A 27652-nucleotide genomic window follows, 5' to 3' on the forward strand; every position below is an offset into this window, starting at 1 on the left:
TGGTTCCCCTGAATATTATAGTCACTTCATTCCACTCCCCCTCCCTTTTATCACTCTGCCTACAGAAAAGCACTTTCCCTGCACAGACATTCACATTCTGTGTTCCTTGCCAGTTCCTGCCATTAAACACAACATAGAATTGCTCCTTTAGCACCTATTGGAGACACTAAAGATGCATGCTCATTATGGAGGCAGGCAGGGGAAGCCAGAGCATGAGATAAAAGCTCTCAGCAACTGCTTATTCTTAATACCAAATTATGCATTTAAGCACTTTTTTTTACTTGTCTGATTTGAGTAGGCTGGGGAGAAGGAAGAACTAAAAGTATGTGGCAAATAAGGGGGTGACTAAATACTTGGCAAACAGTGGACCCTGGTTAATGTACTTGGAGATTTTTGTCAATATTTTCCAAACTTGCACATTGACTAGTTTCACCATCTACTAAAACAGGAAATCCGGCAGTTCAGGTGGGACATTTAATAGAGGGTAGCTGAGAATTTTTATTGAAAAGATGAAGGAAATCCCATAAGTTTAAAAAACATTTAATTATTGTTTTGAAAACAAACACTTAAATACTTGACAAAAACAGTTTTTTAAATGTAGGTGACTTGTAGCTGAATTATTGACCTGTCTGCCAGTTATCCTTAGGCATAGATGAAATAAGCATCCAGAGATTGATTCTTATTTACACTGAAACTCCTTTTACACAAAAATAACAGGAGTACTTGTGGCACCTTAGAGACTAACAAATTTATTAGAGCATAAGCTTTCGTGGGCTACAACCCACTTCTTCGGATGCTATATGCTATATGCATCCGAAGAAGTGGGTTGTAGCCCACGAAAGCTTATGCTCTAATAAATTTGTTAGTCTCTAAGGTGCCACAAGTACTCCTGTTATTTTTGCGGATACAGACTAACACGGCTGCTACTCTGAAACCTGTCCTTTTACACAGTTCTGGCATTGTAAAGAGGTCTTAATGTGAGAATAAATTATATTTACACTTAATTTAAGGCCTCTCTACACTGCCAGAGGAATGTAAAGGGTTTTTAGTGTTAATGAGAATAAGGTCTGTAAAGTTTATTATATTTAACTTCTGTCTGCTGTTTTAACGTAAAAGTTTAAAGTTATTCACAGAACTACGGAAAGTGCAGTCTCCTCTGCAAAAACTCATAGGACACATGAACTGGGTGCAGTAGGGGCATTGAAGTCTACAGCATTTAAGCCATTCTTCTAAGGGTACGTCTACACTACCCGCCGGATCGGCGGGTAGCAATCGATCAATCGGGGATCGATTTATCGCATGTAGTGTGGACGCGATAAATCGATCCCCGATCGCTCTCCCGTCGACTGCTTAACTCCAGCTCGGCGAGAGGCGGAAGCAAAGTCGACGGGGGAGCGGCGGCCGTCGATCCCGTGCCATGAGGACGCGAAGTAAGTGATTCTAAGTCGATCTAAGATACGTCGACTTCAGCTACACTATTCTCGTAGCTGAAGTTGCGTATCTTGGATCGATTCCCTCCCCACCCCCCCAGTGTAGAGCAGGCCTAAGAGAAGATGCTGCTCTATCTAGGAGCAATTTGGAGTGGTCTCTGGTTGTGCTGGAGAGATGATCATTGAGTACAGATAATTTAACATGACAAAATGCATAGACATTGGCATGGACACTTTGCCGTAAGTGTAGATACATAGCCTGTGTGTACAGACACAGCAAGCCTCTTAGCACAGAAATAAATTACAGTGTAGACAGCGAAGCACTGCTTACACAAGAAGAGTAAAGACAGACTCCTCCTCACAGGAGGTAGGATAAATGAGATGAGGGAAGGCACATGATGCATGAAACATGAAAACATACCCTCTCGCCATGCAACGTTGTGCTCTGGGCACATGCCTAAACTACTACTGTGTTATAGGGGCATCACATTGGACCCTTTTTAATGCAGCAACTGCACTGGAACCCACCAAAGTTAATACAAATGTTATTTAACCCCCAAAATTGGAATTTCAGGGATGCAGGATGGAAGGTGAAAAAAAAACCCATATAGCAGTTTGCCAATTCTGCATGGGAAAAATCCCTTTCAGATTCCAAACAAAATTCGGTGATCAGCCTAGCTCCCAGCATTATAAGTTATCAAGCTCACAAGATAAGGAAAGGGTGAAGAGGATATGTCTGGAACAGAGTCCAAAATGGCTTCTCGACAGCAGCAACAAACAGAACCACCACCTGGCAAGACACAATCAGCTGACCCATCATGGCCCACTGGCCAATGGCAGCAGAAGTGGGCAGAACTGTCTCCATTACCTGGATACCATGTGGCAGAGAGGGAAGGCGGTGGGACTAAGGGAGGGTGGAGGGAAACAAGAAAGAAGTGGCACCTTTCCCCTCACATATACACACTCTGCAGACCATCAGGAAGGGGAGGAAATGAGGTGAAAATAAGCGGGTGCGGTCCAGTACAGCGTACTGGCAAGAGCCGGTATGCCGTGCTGGACCGGACCAGCTTCCCCAGGCTGGTGATTTATAGGGCCCGGGGCTCATGAAATAAATACAAAAATAAATAAAATAAATACTACTGAGAATTGTGCAATTATAAGAAACTTTAAATTTCCAGATATAGATTGGAGTACAAGTGCTTACTAATAGTAGGGCCCAGATTTTCTTGGATGTGATAGCTGACAGATTTCTTCACCAAACAGACACCGACCCAACAAGAGTTGATGCCACCTTAGATTTGGTATTGGTGAGTAGTGAAGATCTCATAGAAGAACTGGTTTGTAGGGGACAACCTTGGTTCGAGTGATCAGAGCTAATTCAGTTTAAACTAAATGGAAGGATAAACAACAATAGATCTTCAACTAGGGTCATTGATTTCAAAAGGGCAAACTTAAAAAAATTAAAGGTTTTAGTTAGGGAAGTGGAGTGGACTGAAGAACTCAAGGATCTGAATGTGTAGGAGGCTTAGAATTACTTTTTCAAACTTGCAGGTGGTATCTGAAGTCTGCATCCCAAGCATGGGGAAAAATTCATAGGGAAGGGTTGCAGACCAAGCTGGATGAGCCAGCATCTCAAGGTCATTAAGAGAAAGCAGAAATCCTACGAAGAATAGAAGATGGGATGGATCATGAAGGAAAGCTACCTCTTGGAGGTAGGGGGAAAGTGTAGGGGGAAAGTGAGAACTGCCAAAAGCCAAGCAGAGTTGGACCCAGGGGCGGCTCTATGTTTTTTGCCGCCCCCAAGCACGGCAGTCAGGCGGCCTTTGGCGGCGGTCACGCAGATTCGGCGGCGTTTCTGCGGGTGATCTGCCGGTCCCGTGGCTTCGGCGTACCCACCACCGAATTGCAGCTGAAACCGCTTGACTGGCGGACTTCCCGCAGGCACGTCGCCGAAGGCCGCCTGACTGCCGCCCTCACAGCGACCAGCAGGCTGCCCCCCGCAGCTTGCTGCCCCAGGCACGCACTTGCTGCGCTGGTGCCTGGAGCCGCCCCTGGTTGGACCTAGCAAAGGGAATTAAAACCAATATTAAAAAGTTCTATAGCCATATAAATAAAAAAACAAAAACAAGGAAAGAAGTTGGGAAACTGCCTACAGTGGCATGTAGCTGATCTGTAACTACTAGTAGCAAATATCCCCAATGGCTGGTGATGGGACACTAGATGGGGAAGGCTCTGAGTTACTACAGAGAATTCTTTCCTAGGTGTCTGATTGTTGGGTCTTGCCAGAATGTGCAGGGTCCAACTGACCACCATATTTGGGGTCAGGAAGGAATTTTCCCATGGATCAGATTGGCAGAGACCCTGTGGGGTTTTTTGCCTTCCTTTGCAGCATGGGGCATAGGTCAATTGCAGGTTTAAACTAGAGTGAATGGTGAATTCTCTGTAACCTGAAGTCTTTAAATCATGAATTGAGAACTTCAGTAACTCTGCCAGAGGTTATGGGTCTATTACAGGAGTGGGTGGGCGAGGTTCTGTGGTCTGCAATGTGCAGGAGGTCAGACTAGATGATCATGATGGTCCCTTCTGGTCTCCAAGTCTATGATTCTATGAGTCTATGATGCATGCCGAACAGTCTGTTTTTCCCAGCCAAAGATAGGAGTTAGCTGGGCTGAGGGAAATTTACAAAAGCCAACAAGGAAAGATGAAGGTGAAGAAAGACCCAGGGGTAGAGGCCTTTTTGTTTTTTTACCCTTTACTCTACGTGTTTTGTATCTTTAGGGGAAGGAATAAAAATTCAATAAATAATGCTTTGTTTTGAAGACACTGTTTTCCAATCACTTTAATCAATTTGCTCGGCACAGGTACCAACTGAAGCTGGGCCTGTGGCATTAATATGGTTGGGAAACCAGAGTAATTGGATCATGTCATACTGCCCAGTGTGAAGTGCAGGAAGCTAAGCATGTCCTGTAAGGGGTGCAGTCCAGAAGGACTAAAAGGAGGCTAAGGTGCAGATCACTCTGTATCCATTACAGGGTGTTTCTAATAGGGTCCTGCAGAGATCTATTATTAGCCCATTGTTATTCAATATTTTTAGCAATTATTTGGAAGAAAATAAAAAATCATTGCTGATAAAAATTTGCCAATGACAAAAAAATTGGTGGAGCAGTAAATAAAGATAGTGACAAGTCAGTTTACCAAGCAATCTGGATCATTTGGGAAACTGAGCTCATTTGAAAAGTATGCATTTTACTACATACATCCAGGGGTGAAAGTAGGCTGGTATGGGCCGGTACAGCATACCGGTAAGAAGCCAGTACCAGCCCCCATGCAGCCGACATTAAAGCACTGCTGCGGCAGTGCTTTAATGTCGCTGCCCCTTTTGCCCCCCCCTCCCCATTGGCAGCCCTGCCGGTAGGGACCTTACTGGCAGAGCCGCCAATGGGGGGGACGACGACAAAAGGGGCAGCTGCCCCAGGGCCAGCGATTTAAAAGGGCCCAGGGCTCCAGGCCACCGCTGCCGCTAACACAGCAGCAGCCAGAACCCCAGGCCCTTTTAAATGGCCACCTGCGCCCCGGACGACACAGGCCAGGCAGCGTGGATGGGCTGGCTGGAGGAGGTTGACCCCCAGGCCCCCCCTTCCGCCCGAGGCCCCACCCCTTCCGGGGGCCCAGAGCTGGGCCCCCGTACCGGTAAGTGTTTAATATTACTTTCACCCCTGCATACATCTATGAACAAAGAATGCAGGTCATAGTAACAGGATGGAGGATTGTACTCAATAAAGCAGTGACTCTGAAAAAGAGTCATCGTGGATAATCAGCTGCACATGAACTTCTAATGGGATGATCTGGTTCAGAGCTAATGTGATCCTTGGAAACAGAAGCAGGAATATCAAATAATAGAGAGGTGATAGTATCTATGTATAAGGCACTAGTGAGACAATATTGTGTCCAGTTCTGGTATTCACATTTCAAAAGGGGTTAAAAAAAGAGCTACAAGAATGATTCAGGGTTTGGAAAATCTGCTTATAGTGAGAGGCTAAAAGAGCTCTATTTAATTTACCCAAGAGAAGATTAATAGCTGATTTGATCACCGTCTATAAATACTTACATGTGGAGATGATTTCTGATATTAAAGGGTTCTTTAATCTATCAGACATACATACAACAAGATGCAATGTTTGGAAGCTGAAGTTAGACAAATTCAGACTAGAAATAAGGCACATTTTTTAATAGTGTGGGTAATTAACTAGTTAAACAACTTAGCTAATGATATGATGAATACTCTCACTTGAAGTCTTTAAATCAATTAATGTCTTTCTAAAAGATATGCTGTAGCTCAGGGGTGGGCAAACTTTTTGGCTTGAGGGCCACATCTGGGAATAGAAAATGTATGGCAGGCCATAAATGCTCAGAAAATTGGGGTTGGGGTGCGGGAGGAGGTGTGGGCTCTGGTTTGGGATGCGGGCTCCGGAATGGGGCCAGAAATGAGGACTTCAGAGTGTGGGAGGGGGCTCTGAGCTGGGGCAGGGGAATGGGGTGCGGGAGGGGTGTGTGGGCTCTGGCTGGGGGTGCGGGCTCTGGGGTGGGGCTGGAGATGAGGAGTTTGGGGTGTAGGAGGGTGCTCTGGGCTGGGATTGAGGGGTTCAGAGGGCGGGAGGGGGATCAGGGCTGGGGAAAGGGGTTGGGGTGCGGGGAGGGGGGAGTGCAGGCTCCGGCTGGGGGTGCGGGCTCTGGGGTGGGGTTGAGGTTGAGAGGTTTGGGGTGTAGGAGGGTGCTCCGGGCTGGGATCAAGGGGTTCAGAAGGCGGGAGGGGGATCAGGGATGGGGCAGGAGGTTGGGGCATGGGGAGAGACTCAGGGGTGCAGGCTCCGGGCGGCGCTTACCTCAAGCGGCTCCCGGAAACAGCAGCATTTCCCTTCTCTGGCTCCTATGAGGAGGCGCAGCCAGATGGCTCTGTACACTGCCCCGTCCACAGGAACCCACTGGAGTTCACCCTAACCCATTAGAGTGCCGGAGGGGTGCCATGCTGCAGCTTCCGGGAGCTGTGTGGAGCAGTCCTGGACCCTGCACCCCAGCTGGAGCACCAGAGGGGGGCCATGCTATGGCTTCGGGGAGCCACATGGAGTTGCCCCCGACTCTGCTCCCTGGCTGGAGCGCCAGAGGGGGGCCATGCCGCAGCTTCCCAGAGCCGCGTGAAGCGGCCACCAACCTTGCTCCTTGGCTGGAGCGCCAGAGTGGGGCAAGCTCCAGACCCCGCTCCCCAGCGGTAGCTCGAGGGCTGGCTTAAAACAGCTGGCGGGCTAGATCCGGCCCAAGGACCATAGTTTGCCCACCCCTGCTGTAGCTCAACCAGAAGTTATGGGCTTGAAGTAAGAATTACTGGGTGAAATTCTATTATTTGTGTTATGCAGCTCAGACTGGATTATCATAATGGTCCTTTCTGTCTTTAAAATCTATGAATTTTTAACAACTGGTGATGATGCTTGAAATGAATCTCAGTTAAATGAGTTGCTACTTTCAGTCCAGGTGCTATGAAAGGAGTATTCTCGTGATAAGACTACCGTCACAACTTCACACTCAAGGCCCAGTGTCTGTCTTAGCGACGTTCACAGCCCTAGGGTAGCCAGGTCACTGGCTGCCACCAATATTATAACACTGTGTCATGCAGCACAGCTCTGAGCCCATCTAACAGATGCAATACTTCATTACTTAAAACAGTGCTGGAAGCCAGCAAACTGTGTACACTAGGGCTCCCAACGTTGCTAACACTGACACAGCTGAACGAGTTTTAGCAGTAGTGGGAATTTTTTAAGAATCTCCCTAGTGAAGTCAGACCCCTGTTGGCAGCCTTAGCAAAGAGGTCAAGGAATATATGTGTATGTGCAGTGAATTGACCTCTCACCCACAAAATAGGACTGAAGAATTGTGGCAAGGCACTGCCAGTATCACAACTTGAATTTACTACAAATACATCTTCTCATAACAGACAAATCCTCTGTCTGGGACATGATTGTTCAATTACCATGCCCATAGCAAAGAAGCATCCATTTGTAGAATTCTTAGTGCCCCACATATTCCTCTCATATGAGCCTGGGAACTACATCATAGCCGAATATCAGGAACTTCCAAGACTTGTAAGAACCCTAATCAATTAGAAAAATATTAAATTACGTACATGGATCAGAATAAACAAGGTCAGAGGATTCTTCTGTTATAAGAAGACATTTATAGTAAGATCAAATTGGCTATTCTCACACAGAGGGAATCCTCTAGTCTGGGAATTGATAGTTGGGGAGTACAGTGAGCAGTCCAACCATGAAGAACAGTGGGAGTAAAGAGCAGCATGAAATAAAGGAACAGTGAGGAATGGCAATCTTGAGGACCTATTGATCAAATGCAGCATTTGAAGAAGAAGCCATATCCACTTTGTAGTGTTTGGTGAAAGAACATAGATGTTGCCAAGTAGCTGCACTCCAGATCTCCTCAAAAGATAGTCTATTTGTTTTCCCCCAAGTGGTGCATACAGATCATGTTGAGTGCACTCTGAGACTTGAAGCAGGGCTGGCTCCAGCATTTCTGCCACCCAAGCAAAATAAATAAATAAATAAATAAATAAAGCCACGGTCGCGATCGGCGGCGGCAATTGGGGGGAAAAAAAGAAAAAAAAAGCCGCGATCGGCAGCGGCAGTTCAGCGGCAGGTCCTTCGCTCCTAGAGGAAGCGAGGGACCTGCCGCCCCCGAATTGCCGCAGGTGCCGCCCCTCTCCCTTGGCCGCCCCAAGCACCTGCTTGTTAAGCCAGCCCTGACTTGAAGGAGAAGATTTTCCAACCTTCTTGTAAGTTGCTAGAATGACCCATCTGGAGATGATCATATTTCACACTTTGAAGCACTTGCTTTTCCAGTTGTAGGAAACAAAGTATATGATCACCTAAAGGCATTCCTGGCACCTCTCAGTTACAGAAAATTGATGTTTCTCCTGGATTCTGTTGGAGACTACTTGCCTTGGCAGAAGTTTGACAGACATATGAGCTTCCCTTATTCCTGAGAAATGAAGTGGAGGTGATCTTTATCACAGCTGCATCCAACAAAGGTTTTCCTTAAATTAGTTTTTGCCACCACCTCAGGGACCTCTGGACCGGGATGAGGTGCAGAGATTAGTGATTAAAGTCCCTATTATGATCCCACTTGAAGAGGATCAGGACTTGTAATGGTCTCATATGTAGAAAGGCCCACTGTACTATAGCTGCACTGGATACTACCAGGTGCCTAACAGGTGGAGTGCTTCCCAAGTGCCAGTCTGTGGATTAGAGAGGTTAGGTTGTTCATTCTGAGAGCCTGATCTAAAGGGAGCAGAAGCAGCGGTCTCAATTCCCATGTATATGTAGGAGAAGCCTGGAGGGCACCAAGAAGCCTACCAATGGCTGCTTTTCTAGCAATAGTGAACATGGTAACCCTCCAGTCAGTTATTAAATTGGATGATTCTCTGTTTGTGAACAATTAGATTATCACCTCCAGAACTACCAAGCAAATGTCTTTCACAAGAACTACATTCCCTTATAAATAACACAATTGAAAATACCTAAACCTATTGTTACTCTAGTCTCAGGGTCAACTTATGGTAATAATACCATCACTTAGAACTCATAGAGTGCTTAATATTGTCAAAGTGTTGTACAAACAACAGGACAAACAGGACAAATACTTAGCTCCAAACAAAGCTCCATTGACTTCAATGGAACAATGTGAGTGTACACCATCTTAGAATTGTTAAATCCCCTCATACTCTATGAGACAGATAAATTAATGTATAGGTGACATTATGCATGATCACAAACTGTTACGCTTTTTTTAGCATGGTAGAGATGACAAGCAACCAGAAATGTATATGTGCAGCTTGTGTGAATGCTACAAGTTCTATTATTTCTACATTATTAACATACTGCTATTACTTTGTTTTATAAGGGATCACACATGTTGACAGTTACAGTATGTACCAAAAAACAACTGATTGAGAATAGACAAGCACAAGATTTAGTGATCATTTGTAGCTGAGAAAAATCATAAATGTACAAGATAGACAGACAGAAAAAATGCCCAGGTTGTATTGCATTTAGAAATCTTAGTGAGACTTGGTGGGGTTGTAAAATTATTGATCATAATAGCACAGGTCATAGACACTCTGTATGAAAGCAACTGCAAAAGGGAACAAACTATTCCACAAAGGAGCCAAATGGAATGGAGCTAAAAGCAGAAGTTCTGAACTTGAACACACAACACAACAGAGTGTTAAATGGCCTTTCAGGTAGGACAGAGATTTTGCACATACTGGTTCTGCTAGAAACCACTTTGTTTGTACAAGGAATAAACAAAGGTAATACTGCAAGGGATAAATCCACTGGTTCCTACTCAAGATCAGGCTGCTGATAAAAGTAGATCAACCCAGCATGTTTGGACTACTAATGATCTACTGGCTAGAAATGCCAGTATAAGCAGGCATCAGTAAGTAACCCATGTTTCCCTGTAAAGGTGATCAGATGAATGGATGTTGTCAATCTTCTTCGGAGAGCCCTTCCTTTGTGTAAATGTCATCATTGTATCTCAGAATTCTGAGTTCAGTCAGTAGTATATCATTAATGTAGGGAAATGTCTACAAATAAGCATGGGGAAAGTATAAATCTATGCTGCATAATAGTCTGGGGTATACTGCTAAACCTCAGAGTCTGAGATATAGGGAGAAGATACTTGGGCTCTATGGCATTCTCAATACTCACCAACCAAAACTACAAGAGTCCAACTTTTCTGAACAAAAATTGAAATCTTAATATTTTTATTGCTTAATACTTTAAGATAAAAAGTGATCTAAACTTACCCTCTCCATCATAACACTGGGTTGATTCCTACAGTTATTCTCCATCTCTTTTTTGGTGACATAAACTAGGATCTCCCCTGTGTCTTTGCCATTTTCATACACCTGAAAAATAAGTAATTAAATTCAAGTTAATTGTGCTATAGAAACCAACAAGGTATTGGTAGCCACTGATTCTGTCCCTAACACTCTGGGTTACATTACTGAGAACTTTCAACATTTCTTTGAAGCTTCTTCTTCATTTTAATTAAAGGCCAGGAGGGATTGGGACAACATCAGTGGCTGTCACCAAAGACTGAAAAAGGTGATACGATCAATTGAAAATTTAGTTCACGTCTATGTATTGTATTAATATTTGGGCCAGTGAGCCTGGGAAAAAATATAGGTGATTCTTGCCTAAACGTTGGAAGGCTGGTTAATAACTTTGAGTAAAAATTTCAAAAGTGTGTAAATAATAGGAGCCTTGGTCCTATTGAAAATTAATTGGATTGATGCTCCTAAATCACATAAGTAATTTTGAAAATTTTACCCTTTCTCTTTCAAATATTAAACTCCACAGCAAATATATTTAATAGGAAGAATTTCCCAGGCTGGTGCTTTAGTATAAAAACTGATGCAAAACACAGACAGTATGAAGTTCAGAGTTTTTTCTACACAAATTGTGTAACCAAGTATTTTATGAACATTGAAATCCAAAGCATTTCAGCTTGTCTTCTAAGAGAGGGTGCTCCTGTAAATGGGGTCAATTCTGGGTGGTTTCGGGTAGCACTGGAGAGATAAGCCCTGAATATAGACAGGTATTTAAATTTTCAGTGAGGAGATTCACCTGACATTCTACTGCTGTCTTCCCATGTTTTCAAGTGTTATGTATAGAATTTTAGGCAGATTTACATTGGGCAAAGAACTGAGTATGGAAAAGACTTTATATTTGATTCAGACATAGGTAAAATGCATGTCTAACAATCTGACAGTACATAATTTGGCTGTGTTAGAACTACAGCTAAGTGAATACTGCAAAAAACATTCTGCAAATATTCAAATGCTTTTTGTGTTCACACCCCCTTTGTACTTATTTTCTATGAATATCTGAGCAAATGAGTTTATTGACAGAAATGTTTATAAAGAGAGCACGTTTTAAATGAACCTTAAGAAATGTTGAAATCATATTCCAGAGTTCATGTAACAGAAACGTGATTTACCATTGCTTACACAAGTCCAATCAGGGTATGGTATACTGTATTACCTGCATGTCCAGTCAAAACTAACAGTTTTGTGCACAATCTACAGACCATCAATTACTTGCAGAAATTATTTTGCAAATAAATTTTAAGAATGAAAAATGAGAGACTGGTAAGTAAGTTGCAAACAATTCTGTTTCACTGTGTTGAAGTTTGTTCACTATCTAAGGTAAATGCAGCTAATTATATAATACAGCTTTACAGTATACAGTGGAATGCACACCTGTCCCTGAACAAATGCCATTGTGTTTTATGTTCAACAAGATAAAAACCAGACAATTCCTACAGGATGGATCCACTCAAGTAGAATGCCATACAACTTCTAACTGCTGGAGATACACAAAAGGACACTCCATTCTCGGAGCAAGAAAAAAAAAGGAGAAGAAGGAAACTGTATGCATAATATTAGGTATTTCCTTTTATCAAAAGACCCCTTCTATGTTCCTAGAACATCTATGACAACACAGCAGTCATTTAACTTTGTCTCTAACTCTGATACACCCAGAAAGAAGGGTAGAAAATAGTGGAAACAATTGTATTGGAATAATATTATAACTCTAGTTTACAGGGATATTATTTTGTAATCTAATTACAGAGGAGTGAGGGTTATTTGGTGAGGGTTATTGTGTTTCATAAAATGTATTGCTATAGGTTCCATGCAGCTAGAGGCCTGTCTAAGACTGAACAGAAAGGAAAAAAAGAATGACAAACTCAAAAGATAAAAATAAATTTGATTTTTTGGTTGATTTCATGTTGATTATTTTCCTCTATGATACTGATAGCCCTTTATAGCTGCAATGCTGTCTCTTTCTCTCTCTCTTTACACAGGTGCCAAAAGGGTAAATAGAGCATTTCAAATGTCTATACTCTGTGAGAACAGTGGGAGCGATTTTATTTTACATCACATTACAAATTATAGTTACCACCCTGTCACTACAGTTCCTCTCTTATATGTATGTTATACTTCACTAAAGTCACATACGTCCAAACTAATCTAATACTACTATACTGTATCCTAGGTTGGAACAAAGTTCTCAGTCACACACAAAGTAGTAAAATAAAATGGAGTTAATGATGAAAGCAACTATAAAAGTGAAATAATAAAAAAATAAAAAGTTAATGGCCATATCCACTTCAGTATATACTGTAGTCCATTATCACTGGCTTTTGCTAAGTTGAGGAATAGGAGGAATACGCTATAGATGTTGCTTTGTCTGACACTGTTAGAATATCTGGAGATGCTAGACACCATGGAATAAAGCATCCCTAAAGAACAGCATGATGTTAGTGCCAGCTGCCAACCTGAGAGAAATCAGTGATGCTATTGGACAACATACAAGGCCCATATTAGTTCCCACCACCACCACCACCACAAAACAAACTGTTAAAAGTTCTGTTAAATTTCACAGTAGGTGTTACACTAAGGCACTGAGCAATACCTATTTCTATATTAGAGCCAAAACAATTTCCCACTAAGGTGCAGAGAAGCGTAGAGAGATATAATAACTCAAAGATGGAGGGAATGAAAATGAAAGGGCTGAACCAGTGGTTTACTGTCTCTTTGTATAAGAAAAACCAGGACCTCCTTTAAAAAAATCCTGGCTGCTTAAGGCTATTTAGGAAATTTAAAACAACCCATTCTAAAGCCAGATATGACCATATTTCACTACTACATCAATCCACATGATGAACACTCACTTAACAGTTTTTATTTTGATCTAATAGGAGGATCCCATTAGCAACACAGAAAACAAACATTTCTGCCTTCTCACAGCTCTCCATCTTCTTCCCATATCTCTGTATTTTTCCTTTCATCTGACAGCATTGGGAATGAATGTCAATTAGATAAAACTTAGTCCATTTCTAGCCAGTCACTTTTTATGTAATTAATTCAGGTCTTAAATTTATTCAGGTAATGTTTGTGTTAGCTACTTTCAACACTGTTTGGTATCCATATGTGCAAAAGAAAACAGGCATTTCAACAGACAGCTATTCCTCTATAGGACATCAATTCAGAAAAGTATCACAGCACATGCTTAAATACATCTCTTTTCTAAACAGAATTTAAGCATATGTTTAACATTAAGAATGTGCTTTAGTCCATTGATTCTAATGGAACTTCAGCACATGTTTAAAGTGAAGCACATGCTTAAGTGCCCTCCTGCATAGGGATATTTTACTGAACTGGGGCCTATATATAAATCACAAAGAAAGCTTGAAAGCTATAAAAAGCTAGTCAGCTACTCTGAGATTCAGATTAAGTTTGAAGTTTTAGAAGCTGTTATAAAAAAGCCCCATAACAAACACAAATGAAGCCATTTCATCTAGATGTCGCAAACCAACATGGAAGCTTCAAATACTAGGAAAGTGCCACATAAAGCCACTGACACTTCAAGATCATCATTCAGGTTTTAATTCCTTAAGTGTGGTTAAAAAATCTAACTGTAGTAAAACAGTAGATTTCCATACCATACACAACGTTGCTCAAAACAGCTATTCAGATCATCCCGGAAGTTTCTCTCTGTAAGAGCTAGAGCAAAAGCAATATTCGGGGATGTCAAACAGCTTGCAAAGAGAAACTTGCAATAGATTCAAACGGCAAGAAGCAAAAAAATGGAGAACTCACTGATCAACATCTCAAATATGTTGCTGTGATGTACACATATATTTATTTGTTCTTATCTAAGTAGTCTATGGAAGAAGTAAAATAAATTATACAGAGCATCATTCTGCCACCACTATACACTTTGAGTAGCACCTCACCTACACATTTTGAGCAGCACCAGTCCCACTGAAATCAATCAATGAGAAGCTATCTAATCAAAATCAAATACTTCAGATCATACATTCACATAAGCACACAACTTCAATACTGAAATTCAGCCACTTCTGAAGAAAAGACATCTCGCAGGCAGACAACGAATGCAAAACACACTGTAGAAAAGGCTAGGGAGGGGAATTTTTTGACAAAGATCACTTATTTTGGGATAAAATAATCCCATTATGAAAAATGCTCTAGAATTTTATTGTCCATGCGGAGCAGGCAGTGTACGGGTTTTGAAGGTCCACCCAAAATAATATTATAAAGCAAACTGCATCATATTTATATAAGAGTGAAGGGCTAAACTGACCCAGCCAAGAAATACTCAAGGTATTTGATTCTCATTGACCTTCAATGAGGCATAGGCAGGGCCGGCTCCAGGCACCAGGCAACCAAGCACATGCTTGGGGCGGCGCCTGGTAAGGGGCGGCCAATCTTGGGGTGGTGGGGGGCAGCGCGGCGCAGCGCGGCATTCCGCGGGGGGGGGCGGCGCGGGGCGCGGCGCTCAGGGGGGGGTTTCCGGCGGTGCTCGGCGTGGGGGGGGGCTCCGGCGGCGTGGGGCTCGGCGTGGGGGCGGCGTGGGGCGTGGCGCTCGGGGGGGGGGTGGCGCGGCGCTCGGTGGGAGGAGCGGCGCGGGGCGCGGCGCTCGGGGGGGGTTCCGGCGGCGCGGCAGGGCGCTCGGCGGGGGGGGGGGGCGCGGCGCTTTTTTTTGCTGCTTGGGGCAGCAAAAAAGTTAGAGCCGGCCCTGGGCATAGGCTCTTAAATCACTTTTGAAAATTAAAATGGGGTGGGAAGGAATGGGAAATCAACTATAGCTGCATCAACCCCTTAAATGCCAGACAAAACCGAGGAATATGCCATTTACACAATTCAGGATTAAAAGTCTGCATTCTGCTAAACAACAGTTACAAAGCAACAACTCCCAATAGACACATGACATACAAATTTGACATGCCATAGAAATAAACAATGGCACTTTAAAACAATCTAGCCTAGGAGCACAAGCAGAAGTAAACTCTGCTTGTTAAAAATATTTTAAGAATGTATTTCATCAGCCTATTCTTCTAATGTGCTCCTTTACTTAAAAGGATATGATTTGGTCATATATGATTTAATTAAAACTCAGGCTGCACACATACAATGCTTGATTCAATGACAATTTAAGATGTATAGCAAGACCTGTCATCATTTGGGAAATAGATAGGCAAGTATTTACTGGTTACCAAAAATCAAACAGATTTTTTACCCTCAGATTAATCTAGTGTTAGCAACAGGAATGCACCCATTTTATAACTATACATCAAAGGCAAGAAAGTTGTGTTAAGAAGAATAAAACAAAACATTTCTCATCAAAGGTAACCGCATTTTTTCCCATTTTATAAATTAAAGGTCTGACCCTGGAAACCTTTACTCACATGAGTAATCCTTACATGAGAACTCCTACTGAAGTACATGATCAAGCCCTTAAAAGCAGATATAAAAAATATGGGCAGGAAATATAGGCATTAAAAATTGGTAGTTACAATTCATAAGTGTTTATTGCAATAGATATTTTAGAATTAAAATTTCTGTAAAAATACAGCTTTTATTGTACAATACTGTACACATGCTGCTATAAGAAAATGTTCCTTGGGCCCAATTCCTGTTCCCATTGAAGTCAATGGCAAAAGTTAATGTGGTTTATGTCTAAAAGCAGTTTATGTGCTGCCTGATTTTTTTGTGTGGAATATAATTCATACTACTAGAGTACATACTGCAAAATATAATCTCATATAGACTGCTATCTATTCTGACATACTACAATGAAAAAAATCCAGAGTACAGTAATTAAACAATAAATAATAATGTTTAATTTTCAATGATCAATTGAAACACTGTGTCAAGTAATATCCCTGAGCATGCTGTAGGCTATAATAGTTTAAGAAGGAATGGGCGGGAAATGAAGTTTTGGGTACTGAAATTAACAAAGTCCCTGGCAGCTACTCTCAATTTGCAGCTCTGAGATGAAAATCACAAAAAACATTCTTGCTGACATACTTCTCAGCATAAAGGCATATTGTTAATATTGTTGTTAATGTTAATGTTAATGTTAACATGATTGCAAGAATATTTACTCCACGTTTAGCCCAAATAATATAAGCACAATACACTGAAGACAGCCAGAAAACAAATATTTTGAAAATGTCCCACATGTTATCAATGCATCTTGTGTAGTTAGTTTTTTTTAAAGAATTTATAAAAATGTAAACACTGTATGCCATTCAGTAACTACCTGAGCATAAGGCATAAGGCTAAACGGTCCCAAGACAAGTTAAACATACTGAAGTTTGGATATTTTTCTCAGCTTAGGTTATTTTTGTTATTTAATGATGAACACATCTTTTTGCTGATTCAATACCTTTTATTCTATGTATCCATAAGTTTGTAATGAAGAAATGGCCAACTATAAAGGGGTAAAGAAATGTACTAAAATAGCTAGAGCCCTCACAGATTTGTACCCTTCGGTACAGAAAATGTGCATGGATATAGAGGAACAACCTTTTTAAAACAATAATAGAGTATGAATATCTGTTTAGGTTGAATGTGTATAGTGTCTTATTCACAAATGTGAAGATACATTACTTTTTCTGAGTAGACTCTGTAGAAAACCTGCCTATGATGCATGAAACTTTTATTAATTGACTCCTTAGTCTCCTATTAGGCCAGCAATTAAGTTGTTTCAGGGCACTGGTTAAAACTTAGGTAGGAAAATTATAGTTTTGTGAAATAATCATGTGTAATACAAGCATAACGCTTGTGTTTATTTTCGGAGTTTAATATGAAAAGTACTATATGTGAGGACAGGCAAGAAGGAAAATTTTCAGAAACATCGAAGTGGTAAAGAGCAAATTAACTGCTGTGTAGAAGGTCAATCTCCCTGAGACTGAAACATCTAAACTAGGGATTTGCAACAGTACAGTTACATCAGTGTCTACACCAGTGCAAAAAACCTCAGTGTAGATCAGCCCATTTATATCAAAATACTAGTTATATTTTTGGATCATCTACTTTTCTTGTTGACTTCCTAGCAATAAATTCGCAGGACATCTACAGACCTGTCAAAGAATACAGAGAAAAAACCTGCCTTGTTACAAAAGGCATTGCATGGGATCTAATATTCCAAACTAGATGTAGGGCTCTTATACATGTTATCAACTCAGTAATACTCCTGCAGTACATTAAAAAGCAAGAAGCAAAGGAAAAGTCATATTTTCCTGAATGTAAGCAGCGACTTATGAGTGTACTTCACATTAGAAAAATGCATTCAGGTATCTCTCAAAACCAGGCCTATTCGTGGTGTGGCCTTTATAATCTTGATGGGTTAGTATCACCAAATGTTATCTTAGGGCAGTGATTGTGCCACAGGTTCAAGCCCCCAAAGGACTACAGTATCAGGATTAGCAGGGGAGAACCACCATCGGAAATATCATTAGGTTTGGAGACTATAGGAAAACACAAGGGAGAGTGACCACAAGTAATACACTCACAAATTATCAAACATCCTTTTATTAACAATTTCATTAAGCAGATGAACGATGCCACAACTATTGAAATATACAGAAATGGAGAAAAAACATAAGATGTCCAGTATTAATGATTTCATATTCCCATCCCATGGGGAAACATTAAGATGGGTAAGAGAATCATCAGATTTGTGTTTCCTGATGGGCTTTCCTACCCACTTAGACTAGGCCACACGTTTTATCCTGAGTTTCTTTTGTGCCCACTACACTCATACACCATATCAATACCTATATTGAATTTCGTGGAAGTCAAAAAGTACACCTTGAGGTGACTGAACCATGAATCGAAAACTGACACAACAATAATCAAATAAACAAAGATCTCGTGGCTAAGTATGTTGCATCTCTGACATATTGGCAACGTGCCTGTCAGTAGTGTGTGCGCAGAGTACTTCTAGTCCTACAAAGCTGTTGCAGAATTTATTGAATTGCAGTTCCATTTTTCATGTTTTCTGTATAGACTTGCACAGTGCTATTACTTCAAAGGCATTATTTTACAAATGAGTTTTGATGTGACACTTGCAAAGTCCTGCATACACACTGGCAATTAATTACAATTTCAAAATTAACCACCAAAATTCATTTGCTGCTTATTGCAGCAAGTCCAAAAGCAAGTCCCATCAGACTCCTTAGGAATTTTAAAAGGTTATTTTTTGCTTATAAAAGCCTCAACATAATTTGTTTTCTAGAAAACCAGAATCTTTTACCATTTGTAACCATAAGGACTCATATGTACATGACACATGGACTATGTGCATCTGAGGAGTAAATCTTCACAGCCCTTTCTTAAGTTTTGAAAGCATTCTTCTAGTTTTAAAAATGATATTTGCACATAGGGATCCAGTGCCTTGAAACTGCAGTCCAACCAGTCCTAGCAGAATCAAGAGTACACACTCATGATCCTTTGCTTTACATTACCAGTGATGAAACAGGAATTTAAAAAATAAACAAATTTAATGTGTCTAAAGTGGTTGCAGTGACCACAGTCAGTGTCCACAGGACTTCACTTATTTTAAGATGCAAGCCCTCATGGGACTCCTCACACTGCCACACTTTTATAAGGATAGCACTATATCTTCCAGTGTTATTTTTTTGTCTAGATGTGTTTTTTTCAATGAATAGAGCATTGTAAGCCAATCTGAAAGGAGAAGAAGCATGGATGACATCACAAGAGTTAGAATCATACAAGTGACCTCATCAGATGAAGGGAAAAAACATTCCCCATGTTATATAAAGTGTTACGGAAATGACTTAAGCTAAATTGATCTAAAGCACTCAAACTGAAATAAGTGTTTGCACAAGGGAGTTGCACTGATTTATCTACATCAGTTGAAATTGTTCTAAACTGATTTAGTTAAATTGGTACAACCAGTGTGTGTAGACAAGGCCGAATTTATGTGAAGCTGCCTCAGAACATTCAGGATTTTCCACTAGAGTGCCACAGAATCCAGGGTCCAAAATTTAGGTTCAACTTTCAATGGAGTACACAAGGCCTAGCCTACAGTAATTATAGAGAAGTAATACTGTAAATTCTGAGGTAACCCTGGTTCTGATTCATTTTTCCCTTAGACCAAAGTAGATCAGGAATAACTTTATAAAGGAGTTTTAACTGGAGTACACCTGATGTAAATGAAATGGGAATCAGAACACATATCTATTTAGGAGGACAAATGGGACATTTTTAAGGGTAATTGTTATATTTATATACATATGCTACATATCACTTTTGAGCACTGAAAATGATACCAAACCATAGGTCCTTTGCTGACCATAGGCCCAATCCAAAAATTCAATAGAATTCAATAGAAAGACTCCCATTCATTTCAAAGGGCTTTGAAGCAAGGCTCGTGGGTGCAGTCTGTGCATCCCAGTGGAGATGCTGAGCAACAAAGGTCATGAGCTGTGGAAGTTCCCATCTGGCCATGTGCTGGGAGCACTGACCCAAGAGTAAGACTTTATTAGGATGGGTTTTTTTGGAGAAATTAGTTTTAACTATGGTTTGAAGCAATTATATTTAGTCGCTGTCAAGTCTGCTCTTCCACATTTGTTTATGCATTGTCATGACACCAGACATCTTCATGCAACTGCTGAAATCTGTAACAGCCATACTGGCATCACTAGGAAACTTAAAAGAGCCCTCAAACTTCATGGAGCCTATTTTTTTAAAAAAGTTAATTTAAATGCATCAATGCTTTGATCCCTGTCCTTCACAGCTGGAATATAATTGGCAACTAAATTCTAAATGTTACAAACTTTCCTTTGTTGTTTATTTTAATTTCAATTATTTATTATTAGAGAACAGTGTCCTGGAAGAACTGTATTATAAGTAACGAAGAAACAGATTCCTCATATTGAATAATACAAATACTCAAGAACAAATATAATTCACAATTCAAAGTAGGTATATTTGATATCAGTGTCTTAAAGACAAAGTGGGTTTTTTCTTTGTATCAAGATGGAAAATTGTGAAAGCTATTAAACTACACCCACCTTTAGCTGCAAGCCTTGTGGGAGAACCATGTTTGCTGGAAGCCTTTTAATGTGTTGGTAGACATAAGAGGCACACTGCTCCTGCTCAGCCTGTAATTGTGGGGCAAGTTTTGAGAGGTGACCTTTGTAGCTCTTGATGGCCACTTGCAATTCCTCAATGAGCTTGTTCACCTGAAGGGTTAAATTACAAGAGCTGTTAGCAAGAGGCAATTGTTGATGTCACACCTACGAGAATTTTCATTACAAACCTGAGGGAAAAGACAGCTTTTCAGTGCAAACTTTGAATGGAAGTATAGAATGTATTTGATCTCTCTGTATACCTACTGCTTGTGTCTGACAGAGAAAGACCACACAAGAAATATACACAACAGAGGTGATGGGTGAAACAAACCTTTTTTTTTATATATATATTTTTCTGGTTATGGATGGCCACAAAGTTCATAAGTAGGTACATATGCGTGATCATCTTTAATGAATGAAAATGTATCAGTCATTCAAATCCCCCCTTTTTAAAAATCTTTTCCATTCACAAACCGATTGGTTATAGTCCATAACATCACCAGTGATGCATAATGGATATAAATAAATTTGTAATTCAAAAAGAATGGTTCTACTGGAATTACATCTGCTTGGATATATTTATTTACATGTTTTTTCCAGATTCCATAGCAGCGTTTTTAAGACATTTACATGACTTTAATTGGAGCTGCTCATATTTTTATTTTAATGAGAACAGTGACCACATTCCTCATGACTCCACAAATTAGTAAAAGAGATGCTCTACTTAGCCATGAGGTTTCAAAGATGGCTTACCCATTTAGGGGTAAAAATGATATTTGGAAGACACAATATTGGTGCTACAACTAGAGTTTAGAACTCATATCCTGGGAACTATTAGCAACAGCTGCCAATATAAAATATGTAACCACCAGCATCATGAATTTAAATCTAGCACATCCCCTTTCTAACATCCGGGGAGTTGAAATCAGCAGGGATGTTATTGCAGACAGTTCCCAGATTTGAATTGAAAGGAGAATATTTACACTATGATAGCTTTGGAATTATCCATCCCTTTGGTTCCAGAAACCCCACATTTCAGGGTATTCATGGCATGCTGCAAGGCTTATCTATTTATAGATACAGTTTCATAATTAATCCTTAACATTTCGGTCCAAAATATGGAGCTATTTTTTAAATGAGCATATACACAATTCATACTCATTTGGGGGTGCAATTACTATCACTACATGCCCATACAGGTATTTTTGCACATGGTAGAACATAGTTATGCATCTAACCATACTTAATAATTGCATTTTTCATATGCAATTGTGCACCTAACAATGAAAATCAGATCATGAATATCATTAGTTTTGTCAATCTTTAAGAGATGAGTAGGGTGGAGTGAGCATGGTAAGTAAAAGAATTATAGCTTTGTAGTGCATATTCAGACACTTTTCGTATTGTTCTATTTTATTGAATTTTTGTATAGATAGATCGAGAACACCACACAGGCAACTGAGTTATATAAGGCTATACACAAAGTCATTTATAAATTTTAAAATAAGAACAAAGTTCCTGTGGCTGATGCTACTAGATTAGAACTCTGAAATGTATGTGTAAGCTTTGTCAGAATTTTTTTGTGCTATATTTAAGAGATTTGAAGATATTAACAAGAAAAAGTTTTGATTAAAATCACATACAGAATATCCCTCTATTATTACTTTGCAAGATACACAGTACTATGGCATAAGACTTCTAAATTCCTGCATATTTAAAAAGACTATGGACATTGCTATACGGGACTAGATCACTGATTCATCCAATCCAGTATTCTGTCTCTGAAGTAGCCAGTACTAGCTGTGTCAGATGAAAGAGGGGAGAAGCTCCATAAAGAACAAGTACAAAATAACTTGCTTACAGCAGAAGTTTCTTCTTAGCCCTCATCAGTTAGTGGCTTATGACATGAAGGATACTTTTTAATCAAACATGATACAACTGTGGATGTTCTCATTATTGATATTTATATCTAATTCTCTTTTTAAATCCTACTGAGGCTATGTCTACACTAGAGAACTTACAGCGGCTTGTCTGTACTGAGGTAGCTGTGCCGCTGTAAGATCTCTCATGTAGTCGCTCTATGCCGAAGGAGAGAGCTCTCCCGTTGACATAATTAACCCACCCCTAATGAATGGTGGTAGCTATGTAAGAGGGGGATTTCTCCCAACAACATAGCACTATGCACACTACCACTTATGCCAGCATAATTTATGTCACTTAGGGGGGTGGAATATTCACACTCCTGAGCGACATATGTTTTGTGGACATAAAGTGGTAGTGTAGACATAGCCTAACCTATTGGTCTCATTGATATATTGTACTAATGAATACGTTAATTAAGTGCAGTTTTTAAAAAAGCACATATTTTGATCAGTTTTATGTTTGTTGCTTTTCAATTTTACCAAATGTCCTTTATTCTTTTAGTATTAGGGAAAAGTAGATAGAAGTTTCTGATCTACTTTCTCTATACTGTTCGTTATTTTTGTACATTTATCATGTTCCATCTTATTCTTCTCCTGTCTAAACTACACAGTCCCAATCTTTTCAATCTCTCTTCAAACAGAAATTGCTACAGGCTTCTAATCTTTTTTTGTCATCCATCTCTAAATCCCTTGTATTTCTGTTATAACTTTTATCATACAGGTGAACAGAATAAATTACAATGTTTCGAGTGAGGGCGATTAGAATAGCATTACAGTATTTTTAGTATTATTTTCTATCCCATCTTAATATATCCTAACAGTTTGTTTGCTTTTTTGGCTCTCAATGCACAACAAAAAGGTTTTCCTTGAACTATCCGTAGTGATCCCCAGATCTTTTCCCTGAGTGGCAACAGCCATTTTTAGAACCCAGCAATGTGGATGAATAGTGCAAACTGTTCCCTCCAATGTGCATTATATTACATTTGACAACAATGGATTTCATCTGTCATCATGTCACAATTTACCTAGCTTTGTTAGGTCTCTCTGAAGTTACTGTACTCTCCACTCTTAACTAACTTAAATGATTTTGTTTCATCTGAAATTTTCCCCACTTTACTGTTTGCATCTTTTCCAGATGATTAATGAAGTAAATAACATCAAACATAATACAAAGTCTGAAGGCACTCTACTTGTTAACCTTTTGCCATGTTGAAAACCGACCATTTCCCCCCCATTCTTTGTTTTCTGTTTCTTAGGCAGCTTTTTGTAAGATTTTTCGAAAAACAAAAAACTTTTTTAGGTGGTTTTAAATCTTAAAGACACATTTTAAGATTCTGCACAGCTCACTGCAGGATGTGGAAGTCAAGACATAACTCAGCCAGATTATTTAGTTGATTTTCCTACTGCAATGGTATTGCGTTATATAATGTAAATGTTACTTAGGGTGAGGACTGTTAGAACACTTTCTAATAAATGTGTTCCAATGCTATATTTTCACAGTTACCCTGATATCATCAAAACCCTTTAATGTGTATAGAGCCTGACATTTCAGACTCACCTATGAAGTAGATTCTCTTCATATGCCGTATATAGAAATCCACTTTTACATGCAATTTTTAAAAATAACATATTAAAATAATAATCTGAAAATGCTCAAGCTATTAATGTAACTTTATCACTCAGTTTTGGGGGTATTGATGGTGTAAATATTTCAGGATTTGGCCATCCACTGTTATCAGAAAAAAAAATACCCATAATTCTTTTGTTGGAAATTTTAGGATGTTTCTTCAGATAAACTTTATTTACATTTTAGTACCAGGAAATTTTTACAGAAGTTCCTTTTGTTGTTAGGTAACAGGCTATCCCAAAAGGTAACCCTACATGTGACCTAGGAGAGTTATATTAAAATCTAGTAATACAATACCCCTGAACTATTTTACATAGTAAGAATTTTTTTCAATTCCCAGATGTTGCTAAAAGGGGTGTGTGTGGGGGGGGAGGGGGAATGGAGAAAGACCTGTAAAATTCTTCATCATGAATCTTTTTTCTGCAAATCCTTTTTCCCCCTTTTCAAAAGCAATTCTGAATAGAGGTAAAAGAAGACAAAACTTGACCTTTTGTGATCCCAGCATTAATAGGTCTGTTCATAATTCAATCTGTGTGTGTGTGGATGCATCCATGTGGAAACATGCAGGCCTGAGAGACATAAAGCCTTTCCCTTTAAACATTATCTGACCCTATGAGTCCTCTTCACAAAAGAAGGCTTACGTACGCATAAGTTGAAAAAATGCACACTCTCATTGTGCTGCAGAAAGCCTACACATTTTACTCCTCATTCTCCAGGAAAACTCGACAAGGAAGTGACACTAGTACAGGATTTGGGTGGGTCTACGGTAAGTGAGCAGATTGCTTCAAGAAAAAGTGTATGGAAATAGGGAAACCAGCTATTTCTCCTATTAAAAATATAGGGTCAGGTCCTCAGTTGGTGTAAATCAGTGTAGCTGCACTGACTTCAGTGGAGCTGGGTACTGTAGCCTTGCAAAATTCAACTCAGTGAAGGAGAGTAATCTTTTTTGGTGCAATAATCAAATATTTCCCACCCCCGCTTGTTAGCTGAACTCATCATGATGAAGGGTGCATGTGTAGCTTTTTGAGCCTTGGTTTATAAATGTTCATGATACTTTGCAAAGCTCCTATACTGGATATACTTATACAGAATACGTAGGTTTTATTCATACCTCTAAATCATATACTTTATACCTTTAACATTTAAAGGTGCTCCTGTGAAGTCAGAACAAAAAAAACTCTAAGCTTTATTTTTACTATAAATGTATATAAAAGTCATCTTATTATTCATACTGCCTCCTGTTTCTCCTGTTCCCCTTAATACTAATGTCAGCTGAAATGCTATACAACTCACAGTCCACACATTATCAGGAAGTGCTCTAAGCTACTTCACATAAACCTGTCAATTGAAATCCCCACAAAGGGTAGAAGACACACAAAAATAGCAATATCAGCTTAGATTTAACAGACCAAGTTTTCAGCTGATGTACATCAGCCAAGCTCTGACGACTTCAGTGGATCTATATTATCTAAGGGTCTGGGTCCAGCATCCTTAATGTGTTTCTAAACTAGGTCTAAAAAGTGACATTAAGTATTATAAAGGAATTGTTATTTTTTTAAAACTAAGGATCCAATTCTGCAAAGTACCAAGCACCTCGAAGTTCTCAGCATCTCAGCTCCCACTAAAATCTGTTGGAGATAAAGGCCAAATTTTTAAAGGTATTTAGGCACCTAAAGATACAGATAGGAGTCAAGTATGCTATCACTTCTGAAAGGTGCCTATCTGCATCATCAGGCACATAAATACCTTTCATAATCTGGCCCTAGATAATCAGCACCTTCCAGAATCATGCCCCACAAGAGAGGTGTTAGAAAAAAAAGATGTTGGGAAGCAACAATAGTAAGGAAAGAGATTCAAGATTTATAGTATTGAAAATATTTTTGTTTCAAAATGAGAATGGCGTATTAAACTGGTTCGTAGGAAAAGAGAAATTCTGAGGATAAATCTGTGATGGTGCACCATAGTTATGTTATCTAGTGATGTTATCATAGACTGATAGGGCCCTATTCTGCAAATCTTAATCACACAAATAATACTATTGACTTCAATGGCACTACTATTGTAAATAAAAATTACTTGTGTATGAGAGACAGGATCAGGCCACTATTTAACACAACAGTGCAATTCAACTGTAAATGAATAATCAGAAAATAGCTCTGTTTTTTGACTGGCTCTGCACATCTACTTTTTACATAATATGACTGATAAGAATTAATATGTTTGCAAATGTGATACAAAAATTTTAATTATGATTAAACTTGGCTGAAACCTTTATTGGTGGAATACAATTATTTATAAAATACAGATAACATTTAAAATAAATATGCATCAATTAATATGGAATTATAATTAAGTCCCTAAGGAATACACCTCTACCCCGATATAACGCTGTCCTCGGGAGCCAAAAAATCTTACCGCGTTATAGGTGAAACCGTGTTTTATCGAACTTGCTTTGATCCGCCGGAGTGCGCAGCCCCGCCCCCCTGGAGCACTGCTTTACCGCGTTATATCCGAATTTGTGTTATATCGGGTCGTGTTATATCGGGGTAGAGGTGTATAAGGCATTCAAATTAGTAGCAAATAACTTTAAAGCTACTCTATTATGATCATATGTAATATTGATAATTCCATCAATCTAGGATTGATTCTTATTGACCGGACTATCTAGACTCCAAGTTTCCATAAAGAGCTGCCTTAGACAAATCCTCAGTATCAGATTGTCAGAAAAACAAACAAACCACAAATGAAGAACTCTGAAGGAGGACAAAACAGAAACTGATAGGACAGGAAACTACAGAACCAAAATGGAGAGGGCTAGCATGTACATGGAGGAAAGACCAGAAGAACATAACAAGACAGCCATTGCACTGTAACCCACCGAGCAAGGATAACATGGATGCACACAACAGAAGCAGAACTGAAAGTTATCAAAATGATATGGGAAGTAGCTAAGACTGCAGGAGGCAAGCAGCAGAGATGGATGCAATGGTGAAGACCCTGTGTTCTGCATGGAATAGAGAGGAATAAGACAGAGAGAATCTAGGACTGATTTGCTTAAAAAAACCCAAAAGACAAAACACATTGACCTAGATTCGCTGGTCTGGGGAAGCTGTGTTTGTTGCAAGTCTGCTGGGGGGGGGGGGGGCAGGAGAAAAGGCACCTTTAAGCCACCTCTGTTTGTGCCCAGGGACTGTTCCAGAATACAAATACAGCTGAAGCAGATGGGCACACTGGACTCACTTCCTTTCCTACACTAGAAGCTAGGGAAAAGGGTAGTATCGAGCCTCTTTAGTGGCCTGTATCACTCAGGTACTCTTCATGTGGGGAGATTATTGTTTTGTCTCTCTTACATGGCAAGGATTTATAAACCTGTTAAAACTTCCTAAATAAATGTTTAACACACACAGACACCCTCCTGCCCTCCCTCCCACAGGAGCAGAATAGAGAATCTGATCAATTGTTTCACGTTATTTTTCATCCTTAAATTATAACTAACTGATTTTCACGTGTAGTTTGAATGTAAATTTGTAGTGTCTGTAAATGAACTCTGTAACATATACCTATACGCTAGACTCCTATAATTAAAAAGTATGTGTGATTTAAACAAATATCTATATCTATATCAACTTTGTGTT

General features: G+C 39.8%; 1 protein-coding gene across 1 annotated transcript in view; it reads right to left on the minus strand.

Moving 5' to 3' along the window:
• The window catches only part of DCDC1 (doublecortin domain containing 1), a 382673-nt gene that overhangs the window by 201417 nt on the left and 153604 nt on the right, over nt 1-27652 (minus strand). The window contains exons 10-11 of the mRNA XM_065403326.1: nt 20409-20579; nt 10300-10401 (exon numbers count right to left, since the gene is read on the minus strand). Of these exons, the coding sequence (XP_065259398.1) occupies nt 10300-10401; nt 20409-20579 (273 nt within the window). The remainder of the gene's footprint in view (nt 1-10299; nt 10402-20408; nt 20580-27652) is intronic.

This window comes from Emys orbicularis, chromosome 4, assembly GCF_028017835.1.
Source record: "Emys orbicularis isolate rEmyOrb1 chromosome 4, rEmyOrb1.hap1, whole genome shotgun sequence".
NCBI classification, from domain to species: domain Eukaryota; kingdom Metazoa; phylum Chordata; order Testudines; family Emydidae; genus Emys; species Emys orbicularis.